At 45.7% G+C, this 15,783-nt stretch overlaps 1 protein-coding gene across 2 annotated transcripts in view; it reads left to right on the forward strand.

Moving 5' to 3' along the window:
* Window positions 1–15,783, forward strand: part of LOC306830374 (calsyntenin-2-like) — a 250,424-nt gene that overhangs the window by 227,085 nt on the left and 7,556 nt on the right. For both annotated transcript variants that reach the window (XM_079353806.1, XM_079353805.1), the window contains exons 10-12: window positions 2,831–2,997; window positions 5,381–5,529; window positions 10,779–10,990. In XM_079353806.1, coding sequence (XP_079209932.1) covers window positions 2,831–2,997; window positions 5,381–5,529; window positions 10,779–10,990 — 528 coding nt within the window. The remainder of the gene's footprint in view (window positions 1–2,830; window positions 2,998–5,380; window positions 5,530–10,778; window positions 10,991–15,783) is intronic.

Here is a 15,783-nt window from a genome sequence, read left to right on the forward strand (position 1 = left end):
GGCAAAGCTTGATATGAGTGAATCCAGACATGACCTTGTGGTTTTATAAGACTCTGCTCCCCTGGTATGCAAAGCACCCCGGCTGATTGAACTGAGCAGACAAGACTTGAAGAACATCCAGTGAAAGACAAACTTTCCCTTAAAAGCAAAGTTAAATCAATGCTGGACTTCCACACCACGCATGGAGGTCTTCATATTTCCCTTTTTTTTTTTTATACAAACAAACCATTTTCACAAGGCATGGAATTCACTTTTTATACCCTCATGCCAAAACGTCCATTTTGACATCGCCGATCAATGCAGGCTAGAAAATCCTTCAAAGAATAATCACAAACCTTTAAAGAATGTGTAAAACTTTTTGAGTTTGTGTCCTCGACTGAAATATAGAAGACTTTTTGACCATCCCTGGAAAATGTATTATGCTAAAGCCTAGTAACTGATTTAGCTTATTTAATGGTTAGCTGGTTTTTTTAAAGGTCAAATATTATTCAAAATCCTCTCCTCCATGTTCCTCTATCTGTCTACAAACCCCCCCAATGATGAGAAAAGTCCATCCTCTCCGTCTTCTGCCTGCTCCACTTTTCAGAAAATGTGTGCTCAAACAGGCCGTTTGGAGAGTTTCCCTTCATGACATCACAAAGGGCAGTAGCCCCTCCCCCAGGTGGGTGACACTCCCACAGCTAGGTGTTTGTTCTGCCCTCTGAGTCTGCCTTCTCACCGTAAACAATAGGACATGGAGCCAGAAAGCAGCGAGTACACCCGAGCCTTTCCAGAGAGGGGGCGTGGTCAGACACAGCTCATTTACATATTTAAAGCTACAGTGTGATCGGAAAAACAAACCACAAATATGGTTAGCTTGTAATATGCTAACATCTGGTCTTTCAACTTTTACAATACACATGAAAGGTAAACTAAAGAGCAGCTGTTCAGAGCCGGACAGGACAGTTTGAGAAGAGGTGTTCAGGGAACGGATAAACGTTTGCAGAACATAAAATTAAATATCTCAAAACATAAAAAAGGGGCGCTAAGAGGGCTGGGAAAGACAGAGAATCCTCTGAACGAGAGAGATAGAGAAAGACACAGGGGAGGACGGAGAGTGATGAGACAAGGTCACATGTAAGTAGAATAGTTCAAGTGAGAGAAATGTTATCGCTGCCCTCGTGTTTCCATTTGGTCGGTCAAGAAAAAGCCTTCATCAGTCTCCTGTGAGGAAAGGCAGGCCGACAGACGACGAGCCGGTGAGTTGATTTGGTCCCCGTGCGGTGGTAACACGACCACGAGGACGCTAACGCCTTCTTCAGGGACAATAAGGTCTAACTCTGTCCACAGTGTGTCTCAGTTCAGCAGGGAATATTCTAACATGAATATGTGGAGTAGTCCATGTTTAGTAAAAAAGTAGGACATGATGAAGTAAAATCAAGCATCCAGCCTGCTGCCTTTACAGAGCTGTGGAGCTCATCCATCACTCAGGGCAGTGATACATGTTCCTCTACTATCAGGTGGGTACCAAGGGCAAGCTATGTCTGATGAAGTGTTCCCAAAACTTTCATGTGTTGAAGAATATCTCAGACTGCTTCTTAAACCAACCAGCTCGGTTAAAGACAGTCATTTCCTCGTCCAACCAACATGGACAACAACATGGAAGATTTCCCTATTTGTTGTATCAGCTGGTGAAATTACAACATACAGCAAAGGACAGAAGTTTAACAAGTGCACACTTTGTGAAGATGAATGGTGAACATATGAGCTTAAATACAAATGAGTCAAGACCGAGATTGAGACAAGTTTAGAGCCTGAGACTGAGACGAGGCCAGGACCATAAATATCCCTGAAAAATCTTCATCTTGTGAGCAGGGGGCGTGTCACTCACTTCATTATTTCCTTTAGTGCTTGGGTGGATTTCTGCCAGAGCTGAAGACAAGCAGAGAGAGAGAGAGAGAGAGAGAGAGAGAGACAACATGTACGAAAATAAATAAACGATAGGACGGGGAAGCAAAGGTAAAGTTTTGATACCTAAAGCTGGTAACCTTTCAGTTAATGAGAGACTGTTCTGGCTGCCGTTGGCCTTTACCGAGTTCAGAGGACAAACTTTAAATGTGTTGACTTTTTCCTTACCTTTATTTTTTCCTGGTCGGGCTCGCTGGGTGACACTGCAGTATCACCCTGCTGCTTAGTAACAGGACAGAGACGTGAAAACGTGCACGCCATGATGCGATCATCAGGACTCATAATCAGAGTGTAGACGAGGTCAGCTTTGGTTTGATGATACTGCAGCATGTAAGGGACGCTGAGACGACACATAGCAGGGGAGGGATAGCAAAGAGCTCGTCCAACAGCTTTGCACACGTTCACGTCAACCTGGAGGGTTTTTACCGTCATAAAAACGCTGGCTGATAACAAAAGCACTGCACATCCGTCCTGTCTCCATGACAACGGTCTGCTGACAGGCGCCGCTGCATGATCGTCACCGCTCCGTTACTTTTTACTGCATGTTATTTTTTTTCAGATTGTTTTTTTTTACCCGCTCAGAGGCGGAGCACGATCAGTATCGGCGGTAAAACTACGGGGAACATCAAACATTTGGAAAAGAGCGCCGGTGACTTTCTGAAAAAGCTGAAAGATTTCCATCCAGATCATTCGGAGCGCTCGCACAAAAAGACGCTCGGTGGTCACATGACCTCAGAAGGTTTTCTTGTTGTGCACTCACATTTTTGAAAGTACAGCTGAGTGACATTCAAAGTCCAACAGTGTCAACAAGCAGTCCCGTACTTTAATATGAGATGACCTCTTTCACAGTGTTCACGTGAATGTTTGTTGTCTTTGTGTGTAGGCGGGGAGGTGACCAAGCCGAGGTTCACGCAGTACTTCCGGGGCAGCCTATCCGGACTCACCATCCGACCAGGGAAGATCGAGAGTCAGAAAGTCATTTCCTGTCTGCAAGCCTGCAAAGAGGGACTGGACATCAACTCCTTAGAGAGTCTGGATAAGAACATCAAGGTACGGCACGACAGCTGAGAGAGATTTAAAGAGATATACACACACACAACATCCTGCTGGAGTACGAGCCTAACAAGCTGCAAACTTCCCACGCCGTGTCTGAGATGACCGATCACTTCTCCTCCAGGACACACGGCAAATGAGAGAATCATAGTAGGAGCAATGAAAAGGAAGACGAGAAATCCTCGTCTCTGTGGAACCTGCAGCGATTCAAAAACAACATGCAGACTTTCTTTTCTCTTTAATTTGTTTACACACAAATTAGCCAGGCAGCGACTGACAGCAAAGAGGGGGAACAATAAAAGTCCGTTTTCTCCTCAACCTCCTCGTTTTCCATGTTTTACTATATTTATCTCATGACTCTCTGCATACAGTCAAGAGGGGAGTGTAGTTACAGTGATCTTCTTTAACGTGTAAGGAGACACTTTCATGTCTCGTCTCAAAGTGGACAGAAGAAGACTTTTAAATATTCACCCCTGAAAAATGATGCAAAACTGTCTAACGTAAATAAAACTGGTTAAAAGTCAAATCTTTCTTTGAGCTGTGGGTCACTGTCATGGTTTCTGTCTTCTCTTTGTGCTCTTTGCAAGAGAGACAATCGCTGTGATTTAAAAAGCAGAAATGAATCTGAATGCATCAGTGCTGTCCCCACATTCATAATCCGTCCTCCTCTGGTGGACGACACATTTGATCCACATTTACACAAACACACTCCTTCTTTAAAGCATCAGTGGTGAAAGAACACACTGGCTGTCTTTCCTGGAGGATCCCAGCTCATCCATCTCCCTGCACGGAGGACGATAGAGAGGAGACAAGATGGATGGTTTGTGTGGACTTAAAGTCGCCCACCAACCCCCAGCAAAGCACCAGCCCACCTCTCAAAACCCCCTTAACTCTTTCCCCATCTCTCTCTCTCTCTGCTGAGTCTTCTTGTGTCCGTCAGCCCGTCTGCTCTCCTTGTGTCCTGCTGCAGCAAAGAGAGCCTCTCCTGCCTTTAGAGGAGACAAGGTGGGATGAGGAGAGGAGGAGGAAGGAAACCTCTCTGGGGCCAGTGTGGTTTATCTTTTGAAAGCTATTTCATTTTCTTCTTAGCTGCGCGGTCTGTGTGGCTCCCATAAGTCCACGGGAGGCTTAAGGACAGCATTTAGCCAAGCAGGTGGAGAGCTGGCACAGCACAATCAGAGGAGAATAACGGCGAGGGAAGGAGAGACGAGGGGGGGGGGGGGGGGGGGGGGCAGTAAGTACAGCGACGGAGAACAGGAGATGAGAGGAGAGAAGGGAGAAACGACAGAGGAGAGGCAGTGCATGCGAGCCCCATGCAGTGTGGAAGTACTGTAACCCCGCTGCTGAGAGAGCGTTTTAGGAAACACTCATTGCAGCTCCAACTGGAGAGCACGAAACCTGTCTTTAAAGAAAGAAGAGCCTTAAATCCCTACCATCAAACCCTGCAGGAGAGGACACACCTCCATCCAACTACAGCCCATGTGTGCACACTGCACTCCCTTTGACTACAAACACTTCCACCAGTGTCTGGTGGCAGTTACCTGATCTGGTTTTAATTCCTCCCCTGCATGTCTTTCAGTCCTGAGATCCCTTTAAAATAGGTGATCCATCACAATAAAGATTGAGTTAAAGTGTCATTGCTGTCGCACGATAACAGAGTACAAATCTGATGTTCACTATGATGGATCACCTGATTAAAGCAGCCTCTCCATGCAGATGTTCATGCTGCTGTGTCGTTAAATGAAGAGAAATCGATGGCTGCCAGGACCATAGGTTTAAATAAAGTTAGTGTTTTCCAAATGTTTCGACCTCTCCGCTAATCAAACTGCTGAGCTGAAATGGATAGATCCATTTTTTTTACAACTTTTTGTTTGTCAGAGTTAAAGCTGCATCACGGTCGGCTGCCAAGTCGACAGATGGGAGTTTTTAAAAAACCTTCCAAGATGTCAGAAAGTGCAACTGTCTCCACGAGCTCCACACAGCCTTTACTGAAGATGCAAATCAGAACCAGCTTTATGTCCATGTTGACACATGGAAGGACTTTGTCTCGTTGGTCCCCCCACACACACACACACACACACACACACACACCTTGATGACATTCACTCCATGTTTGAAGAAAAGTCCTGCTTTTTGAACAGATGATACTCGACCTTTAAAGACGGATTCAGCTCACCACGAAGCTTGTTTTCAAACATGGAGAATCTGCACACGTCACAGTGAAGACCTCCCAGAGGGGGGTCCCGCCCTGTCTTTACCCTCAGGGTCCCACAGGGGGCTCACCTGCCCCTGCTCTGTATACACTCATACACATGCTACGACTGGCTCTGCGTGTTTGAGTGTGAGACGCGTCTAATGCCTCTGTGTTCTCCGTCCTTAGTTTCACTTTAACCCGGCCCAGTCCATCTTGGTCATGGAGGGAGAGGATCTGGAGAACATGAACGTTGCAGTGAGGAAAGTCTCTTACATAAACTCTCGTCAGTTTCCGACACCGGGCATCCGACGTCTGCACATCTCCACAGACGTCCAGTGAGTAACGCATCGTTTTCTTCCTCTGCTCCTCTCTGTGTCCGCTCTCGCACAGAACCAGCGTTAACCCACCCTGACACTTCTTTTAAATGTTCAACAGAAAACACAGCAAATATCAAAGCCTGACTAATACATAATTCCCTTCTCATACATTGATCTGTACCCCGCCTTCTCCCCGTCCTCTCTCCCTCTGTTCTTCCTTTCCTCTGCTGTCACTTTCCTTTTCCTTTAATACACCATTTTCTGTTCGCTGTCGCCACCGGGGGCTCGTTTCTACATTTTCATGTCATGTATTAATAATTCTGCCTGGGTTTTGCCAGAGGTACAAGAGAGGGGGAGAGATATAAAAATAAAAAGGAGCAAGTGCATGTGTGTTGAGGAGGGTGTTGGGGGGGGGGGGGGGGGGGGGGGGGGGCTGGCTGGTAAAACAGCCTCCCTTGGCGGGTTACCATTAAAATTCATGATTGTTTTAAATATATGTAGACCCCTGCAGCACAGCTCAGGGGTTTCACTCTCCGCCCTCCTGTTGGGTTCGATGCACGGCCGTGGGCCTGAGGACTTTAACTAACACAGCAGGAGAGTGTGTGTGTGTGTGCGTGCGTGTGTGTGTGTATGTGTGCTGCACAGGCTGCTGGTGATGAAGCGGTGTCACTGTAGCTAGAGGCTCACAGCTTATCAAGGAATACATTATGCTAACCACGGTTGAGCTTGCATCACTGCTAAATGTTGTTTAAATTAAGTTTTGCTCGCAGACTGCTGACGTGTCTGCTCGCTGCAATAACTGTGTGCGTGTGTGTGTGTGTGTGTGTGTGTGTGTGCAGAAACAGCATGACACAGTTTGAGACCACCTCCATATAAAAACACACTCATTGATAACTAGTTGCTCACATTAACTAAGGTCTGAAATGAGGATTTTTTTCTTTTTAAATCTTGATTAATCTCATGCTGTTTTGTCCCTTCACGCTCACCGTAGATTAGCCTCTTCAGTGTCTCCCTGACGTCCATGAGCTTTATGACTTTTAAACTTTAAAATCAAAATAGTTTCATTTTATGAGAAGCATTCACAAAGGGTTTTTGTCTGAATGATCAAGGACTGCATGATCGGTGCTTCCCGTCACACGCGTGTAAACCCTGATTCAGATGAGTTAACCACGCACACACAATGACGCACCACACGGGGCTCAACGTATTCTCAGGAGACGCCTGGGATCCAATCAGATCAGAGCGAATCAGCGGACCTCAGTGATGGTTGTTTTAAAGTGCATTAAACCTGCATGAGGATCTTGTGTGTGATATTAAGCTCGTGCTTTTGTTGAATATATTAAACATTAATTTCTCCCTTGCTGCTGATTGGTCATCCTGTTGTCATGACAGCTAAATTGTGTTGGCCACAGAGAGCGTCTCCAACTGGTGTTTTTCCAGCAGCAGATCTGTCTGTAGAGTCCCCATGATAACTCAGGTGATTGAATTTCCAGTTTGTTGTTTTAGCGCTCCATCCAAAACTCACACCAACTTGGTTAAGACACACGGGGAGTCGGAAACATGGCCTCCCGCCATCTCCCCCCCCCCCACCCCCACCCCCACCCCGCGGACAGTGTCACTCCTCGCAAATAAAAAGAGATGTTAATTAATTCTTCCAAATGCGATGCAATTTGTTTCATGCTGACGACTAATAACTGCAATTACAGCAAGCCCTGAGAAAAATAAAACTCGCACTAATCTCTGCAACAACCCTTTTTAGGCTCCCTTGTCATATTTCTTTATAATTAAGTTGGACTGGCTCCAGGATTTTTTTCCCTTTTAGCTCTGCAAGCAAACGCAGCAGCCTTCTGTCTGCATCGCTGAGTTCGTATCTCCCACAGCTCACAACAATGGCTCCAAGCCCGAACAGCCAACAGACACACACCACCAGCTGTGTCCAGACCAGACCTGAGATTACAGTGCCCCCATATACCTGTTTGTTTGTTTCTGTCTCAAGCCATCGACTGCAGAGGATTAGAGGCAACAGCTACATTTCCATCAAACTGTCAGGCGAAGATGCAGGGACTTTTTCTTTCCTTATTTTTCAGCTGACTTTAATGTAACAACCATAAATAAAAGTACTCCCATGAAAAACTGAGAAAAGTTTTGTTTTATCTGGTCGGGTTCAAGGCTGTCTCTGAGATCCCTGTGAGAGGACACCTGGTCTCCCAGTCAGCAGTAAACACATCCAGCCAACATAACAACAACAACATGACACTAAGAAGAAGAAGAAGACCAATGCACGATAAATGAAGGAGACAACAACAGGTTAGGTTTAAGACACTGAGGACGCACACGTTTGTTTGACCAGTGTCCGATCCGTGCTCCAGCTCACTAACCCTCCTCGTCCCCGGCTCGTTTGGAAGAGGTGTGAGTCCACACGGTACACTTCATGCACGAGCACACCACGTGCACAGCCTTCATGATGGACTTCTCTGACTGTATCTGATCTTTAGTAACCCTCATCATGCTCAGACAGTCATACCTAATAAACACCCTCACAGCTGTCTCCATTACAAACCTCCTCAAGTGTTTCCACATTCAAACATTTTTATTTTTTTGCAACTGCATTTTAATTTTTAATTTTATTTATTTTAATTAAAGTAGTCTAATGTAGCTTTGTATGGACTCTTTCAGTTCTATGAGAGCATATTAGAATTTGTAACCATTATTTCTTGCTAATCTGTCATGCATGTTTTGTTATGGCCTCCAAGCTTCTGTCACTCTGGACTCTTCGGATGTGTGTGTGTGTGTGTGTGTGTGTGTGTGTGTGTGTGTGTGTGTGCTCTCCTTCATGTGAGCACGCTGATGAGACCGCTCGCGTTGGCCATGCTTCGTTGCAATAGCAGAACATTGTGTGTTTTTGACATTGAGGCTCCGCCCTCCTCAACCCTCGCAGATAGTTTTACGTGACTGATGAGATAACATCCTCCTTAGTCAGAAGCTACTGGGGAGGAATCGAACCCAAAACCTTTCAGTCAAAGAGATGAACAACTCTACCACTGACCCACAGTCGCCCCCCCCCCCCCCTCCAGAGCTGATGCAGGGCAGAGGACGAGACAGGGAGTGTTCATCGGCTGATCGTAGAGAATGACAGTGCAGCCTTCTTGTTTTGATGCCTTGCTCAGCAGCTGTGTGTCCCACATGTCCCCATTAGTTATCCTTTATCTTTAAGTGTCGGCTGCACATGATGCAGTTACTGGAGAAGGTCGGGGGGGGGGGGGGCCTGCCTGCCTGCCTGCCTGCAAGTGAAGAGTCTTCTATCGAAGAATTTGTCAGCTAAAAAGCTCTCCCGTGTGACTGAACCGAAGAGAGCATGAAAACTTAATGTGGGTTCAGAAAGAGAAAGTGGGGTGAGGGTTTATATCACATTACCACAACAGAAATCTGTCAGGAAGAAACCCAGGTGAACCGATGTCAAACTAACTCACACGCCTTCAGCTTTGATCCCTGCTGACTGCTCAGCTCACCTTTTCTAGAAACAAGCCCTGCTTAGCAAAGCCCTGCATGTGGTGTTGCACATTAATAATGACTTTATGGGTCATGCACAGATGACACTTTACATACTTGTGTCATGTTCTGACCTGCAGCCAAACCTCCATTCTTTTTCTTAGAATTCTCTACATAGAAATGCACACTAACTACCCACATGGAGACGACACACACACACACACACACACACACACACACACACACACACACACACACACACACACCAGGTTGTGGATGGATTTCTGCAGCCAAGCATTGTTTAAATTTGAATTTAAATAAGAAAAATACAGCATGCATGCATGACAGCTGAAATCTTCTGTCCCGTGTTTTCAAAACGCAGGAAATAAGCTTGTTAGGATTCTTTCCTGTAGATGGTTTCAAGCTACAGTCGAGAGAGAAAGCATTGATTTCCCTCCCACTGACAGATGTTTGTGTGCTAGAAAAGGCCCTTCGGTGAAAAGTAAAAACAAAAATCTGGTTGTTTGTTCTGCTTTCATGCTTTAAAAACACAACCCCCCCCCCCCCCCCCCCCCCATCGCTCTTCATCACCACCAGCCCGCTCTGTCCCTTTCTTTCTCCCACCCTGTCGCTTCCTCTCTCATGTCTCTGCTTTCCATTTGATTGATGTTTAATCTAATGTCGTAACTCTGCGTGTGTGTGTGTGTGTGTGTGTGTGTGTGTGTTAATGCATCAGAGTGCTTGTGACTCAGAGTGTGTGTGCCTCCTCTCCTACAGTAAAAACGCATGTCCGTCTATTTGAGGTTGCCGGTGGATGCTGTGCGTTGAAGCCTGTTGTCCCATGCTGACAGGGAGGCAGGCCTGCAGACCTGCGTGTATTAAAACACAGCATGCATCCATCTTTTCTTCATCCAGCTAACATTTCCCGTTTGACTGGCTGCTGTAATGTTCCCCAGCTTTACCCTCTGATGCTGAATACTTTGTGTTGAGGTTCATTCACTGTCCTTAAACAGTACCTGGATACTTCTTCCATGACCTTGTGCTCACTGAATGGAGTCTAGCCATACTGAGTGAAATTATTCAGAGGATGAAAATAAAGGAATGAACTCATCGAAAGTTACCAAGGACAACTGAAAACATGTGGACATCATGGTATTCAATGATTTCAGTTACTGGTCATCAATGGAGAAACATGTCATCGGCTGGCTGTAATCACTGTTACAGATCCTGGGGACAGTAGTGCGAGAGGGATGATGGAGGCGGATATTATTAACCACGAGTCGTCCTCCACGTGCAAACGACAACACACTGAACTTAAAGAGTAAACATTACTTCACCAAAAGACCCCGTGTCCAGACGGCGTTTTTTTCAGGGTTGAAAAACGCTGGCATGAAATGTTTGTTCGCTGCACGCCTGTCCCGTCTCCATGACAACAGCCTCTTTTTAAAAATAAAAAAAAAAGGCCGCTGTATGACCGACCATTCTGCGCCGCTTTTTCACTGCGTGTTTTTGAGATTGTTTATTTCCCGATCAGAGGACGTGGGTACAAGACAACGGGGAATATCGGAAGAGCGTGGAGAGAGTTTGAAAAGCTCTCAAAGCTGCTGAGATGATGCTTCCATGTTGAGCTGATCTACGTCCTCGTCACGCCTGAACACAAACAGCTAAAGTAACAGGAAACACAAAGCCAGAGTCCGCCGGGTCACTCAGGTCGGCTGGTCCTGTCATTTCATAGTTTCTCTCTCTCTCTCTCTCTCTCTTCACCTCTCTGTGTGCAGGTGTTTCGGTGAAGACACGTGCATCACCATACCAGACATCGACGCGGTGGTGATGGTGTTACAGCCCAGTGAGCCGAGGATAACCATCAGCGGGGCGGAGAGACTGACTCGACCGGCCTCCGACCTGAGGGCGCCGGGTGGAGTCGCTCTGTTCCAGGACGTGCACATCATCAGCACGGTCACCAGAGCAGACACCACCACACATCACACAGGTACGGGCCGTCACTCCCGTCAGGCTCCCGACAAACACATACTGCTGTGGTCAGACTTGAAGTCAGTCTTTGTCTCCAGACCTCTTTCTGGTCTCGGACTGGGCGGACTCTGGATCTCAAATCAAGACGAGTCAAGACCACCACTGACTGGCTATTTGTCCACGTCTTCACTGTGACGAGATGGAAGACGCCTCTTTCTGAAAGAACACTTTAAACTGTGCACAGTTTGTTACGGTCTAAGTGATTGACATGCCCCCCTAAACACAGGACGAGGATTTATCAGTGATATTTGTCCTGTCTCAGTCTCACATTGCCTTGGTCTTGACTCGGTCTTGACCCCTAAATGTCTTTGTCCTGTCCCGGTCTTGGAGCCCTTTGGCCTCGGGTATGCCTTGGTCTCGGTTAGTGTAAAACCTCAGCACACACAGAAGTTCATACTCCAGGCCTGTAGGGGGCGCTCTGTGGGACAGTTTACCAACTGTGGGCAGTATCAGCTACCTCTTAAAACACAGATCTCATCTGCAGCATGAGCTACTTACTTCAGCTGATGTTAATTCAAGCCTTACACAGGCAGTCAGGTCCAGAATAGAAAACAATGAATTTCCTGTTTTACCTCTGCTTCTATAATTAAGAGAGAAATTCACTCTCAGGGGAAGTAAATGAATGACGGTGCAGCTATTGTTCAATTTAACCAGAGATAAAAGTGTCAACAAAAGAATAAAGCATCAAAATGTAAGTGGATTCAATTAAATTCAAAAAGAAGGTATCAGATAACCGTGATCGGACTAGAGCTGTAAACACATAAAGGAATAAGTCAATTCATTCATGCAGTAACAGGAAATAAATGTAAATACAGTTGTGTGCGAAAGTCAGGGCACCCCTTTAAAAACAGCATATTTTATATATTTAAAAATTTATATTCATATTTATTGTCTCTCTGGTATATGGGAAAAAAAGACAATATTGTCAGGAAACATTAATGCATAGTTACATTTTATTTTATAAATTGAACAAAATTACAAAAATTAAAATTTGCACATGCCAAAATTATGTTTTTCATTTTTGTAATTTTGTTCAATTTATAAAATGAAATGTAACTATGCATTAATGTTTCCTGACAATATTGTCTTTTTTTCCCATATACCAGAGAGACAATAAATATGAATATACATTTTTAAATATATAAAATATGCTGTTTTTAAAGGGGTGCCCTGACTTTCGCACACAACTGTATATATAAAGTATGTACATACAGAGCTATGATCTCGAGCTCTCAGAACAACTCCAACGTCAGAAGAAACAAGTCAAAGTGAACTTCACAAAGTGTTCCTCCCTGCAGGTGCAAATCTGTCTCCACTAAATATCTTACTAGTTTTTTCATATTGATGATGCTCACTCATTCACGACGTGTCACAGCTGATGCGGAGCCACCTGTCGCACTATCAAAACAAATCTTCAGAGAAAGCTGAATGTTTCATAAAGCCTCCTGAGACTGCGAATCAGCAGCAGCAGCCAGCGCCTCTTTCATTTGGTTCATCTGCATGCACGGTGAACTCCACAAAAACAAAAGTTGAGACGATGTTCCTGGAGGAAGGAAAAGCTGATTCAAACTCCAATAACGTCTGTGTGACTCTGTGAAGTGGCACATGTACGATCTCGTCACATGTTGAAAACAAATCTACAGTTCAGACTTCTGAAGTAAAAGAACATTTAAAGATTTTCACTTCTAAGGTTTTCGCACATCGGGAGAAATAGTCTCATGTGTGACACAAGATCACAGCGGAAAGAAACTTGTGGTGGACACTGTAGCTTCAGTGTTTAGCCAGCTCTGCATGTGGTGGACACTGTAGCTTCAGTGTTTAGCCAGCTCTGCATGTGGTGGACACTGTAGCTTCAGTGTTTAGCCAGCTCTGCATGTGGTGGACACTGTAGCTTCAGTGTTTAGCCAGCGCTGCATGTGGAGACACTGTAGCTTCAGTGTTTAGCCAGCTCTGCATGGGTCTGTAAAGCTTTCTGCGTTCTAACCTCTCTCCATGTTTCATCTCCAACATTGATCCTAGTTTGAGCAGCTTTCTGCTGCTGGAGCTTATTAGAAACATGCAGAGGCTTTTTAGCTCGGGTACAATCACTTCTATCTGAAGCAGTTCCACTGCCCGCTTCCATCGCTGCAACACCTGTTCACCTGATAACTGCTCTCATATCTGGCAAACCCAGGGGCGTCCAAAACGGCCTTCAAAGCTCCGCCTACCTTCTCTGGGCCAATCAGATCCAGAGCATTCAGGAGCAGAATCTAAAGTTAGAAGGAGGACATACTGGCTGCTGCATTGTTGTCAGAGAAGCTTCAACACAGCAGGTTTCCTTCATGATCACAGAGGAAGAGAGCAGCTCTCTGATTGGCTGACTGATCACAGAGGAAGAGAGCAGCTCTCTGATTGGTCCTTTAACAATAATCTTTTCTAGCTGTGTAAATAAAACTGGAGAGAAAAAAAACAGGTTCTCTTTCAAACAAACTTAAACGGACCTCAACACAGAACAGTGAATACTGGGACTATAATGTACCAGCGTTTTGCACACACAGCCACTACGACCACCTCTCAGATACAGTCGAGGACAAATGCCCCCTCTCGCCTCCAGTAATCTACAGTGTAAGCTGGAGCCTTTTGTTCCATGCAGCCAATACGTTGAGTCAATTTCCTGCAGCAGTCTATCCCCTTTCAAACAGGACTGTGGGTATTAGCCCCTCCACTGTTGCCAAACAATCTCCTTTGTGTCCTCGTGTGACTGCAGACTCCCCCCTGCTGAGTAAGACCTGTACCCGACTCTGCACTGATTCTCAGGGTCGCACGGCCCTGACCAGCAGCAAATGACTATGACATTTAAATCCCAGCGGCTTTAGCCTCGTCCGACCATCCCGCCATCGAGGCGGGAACAGACCTGCCCTGCCCGGCTCAGCCCCGGGCCCACGCCACTCGCAGCCAATTAGGAGCAGATAAGCAGAGCTAGCGGGAGGTTTTAGCCCTCCATTGTTCGAAATGCGGAGCGGGAAGAAGAGCAGAAAGTGGCATTGCTTTCAGGAGTCAGAGGAGCTTTCTCTGCTGGTGAAATAGAGACTGCGGCTGGAGGGAAGAGATTAGCTGGAAGCCAGAGGAAGACAGAGAAAAGGAAAGAAAGAGAGCAGAGTGTGTGGGAGAGGGAGACACGATGAAGTTCCATAATGAGCAGATTTTGTGTCCTCTCGAGGCTTAAAGGATCCCAGATAAATCATATATTTCTTTTGTAGGGCATGCAGTATGTTTCTTTTGGACCCTGTTAATCAGCCCTCTCTCTCTCTCTCTCTCTCTCTCTCTCTCTCTCTCTCCGTCTCTCCGTCATTCATTCGTCTTTTCATCAGGACTTCTCCGTCCTGCCGTCGCCCTCTCTGTGTTAAAGCACAGTATCTTTTCAGGGCTTATTCTGGTGCCTTCACTCACAGCCAATGTCTGCAATTCTTTTCACTAACACATCATCTTTTCCTTTTAACATCTTTGCTTTCATCATCATCTTCTGTTCTCTTTCTCATCTCATAGCTTTTTTTTTTTTTTTTTCCCCCTCTGTCACGTTTCTCTCCTTTTGCACTGTAGCTCAGAGTTCAGCGTTTGCTGCGTGACGATGACACAAACTGTGCTGCTGCACTTCTTCTCCTTTTCTTTAAGCAGAACTTAACTTCCAAATGCCAAAGTTAAAGGGACACTTCACCCATTTACATGAAGCTGTGTATCATTAGAAACATGCTAATAGTGTTGAATGGTTGTGAATCCAGCCTTCATTTTGCCCTGAGACGAGAAAAATGTTTTTCTTTGTTTGAAAGTTTTCTTCATGTGATGCAAAAATCGTCATATTGCATCATGGAAAGAAAACTTTTTTTTTTACTATGTTTCTAATGATACAAAGCTTCATGCAAATGGGTGAAGTATCCCTTTAATAAACTGCTACAAGCCTCGTCTGCAGACCAATGAAGTGACAGTCGCGTGCTCTCAGGTGTTTTGCACGGTGGCTGCTCGAGGTCTCTCTTCCTCTCTCCTGTCAGTGAACACAGAGCGCCCCTGCAGGTCTGCAGCACTTCTGTCAGAGTCTGTGTTTGCAGTTGTTTTGTTTCATGTCTGTATCTGCAGCTTGATGTCGACGCAGTTTGTTTCTTTGCAGCATGTTTAAGCGTATGACTGTGCAGCATTTCTGAACATGCCGCGTTATCATTTCAGCAGCTGCTGGGCTCTTTGGACCTGTAGTGGCCACAGTAGCTTGGCAACTGTCAGAAAAGTTTAGTCAGTCAGTCAGTCGTGTCATGGACAAATAGATAACGCTATCGGCTAACAGTTGCAGAAGGAAACTTCTAGATCATCGTTTTCCAACCTTTTCCACTCGTGACCCCCCGAGATCTCCGACTTCCAAAACACAAACAGCTTTGTGCTGGATTAAATTTTTTTGTTGCTTCTTTCTAAGTCAACATTCATGTTAGAGCACTTTGAGGCTACTTGGTGTTTATTTCATTGTGGACAGAAGACGAGAGGCTGCAGGACGTTTCTGCACGACGACTTCTTGTTTGGCGTTGGCTGCAGCCCACGGGAGCCTGCGTTGAATATATGTTAGGATACAATATTCGTTCTGCTCTCCATAATAAATCCCATGCGACCCCACGTGGAGTCGGGAGCCCGAGGTTGGGTCGGCCTGAAGTTCTGTAGCAAGAGACTCACATAGCCCTTGTTGGTCGCTTATGGAAGCTAATGCTGCGTGAAGCTAACTGAACAGAGTGCTCG

The sequence above is a fragment of the Symphodus melops genome, assembly GCF_947650265.1.
Source record: "Symphodus melops genome assembly, chromosome: 10".
NCBI classification, from domain to species: domain Eukaryota; kingdom Metazoa; phylum Chordata; class Actinopteri; order Labriformes; family Labridae; genus Symphodus; species Symphodus melops.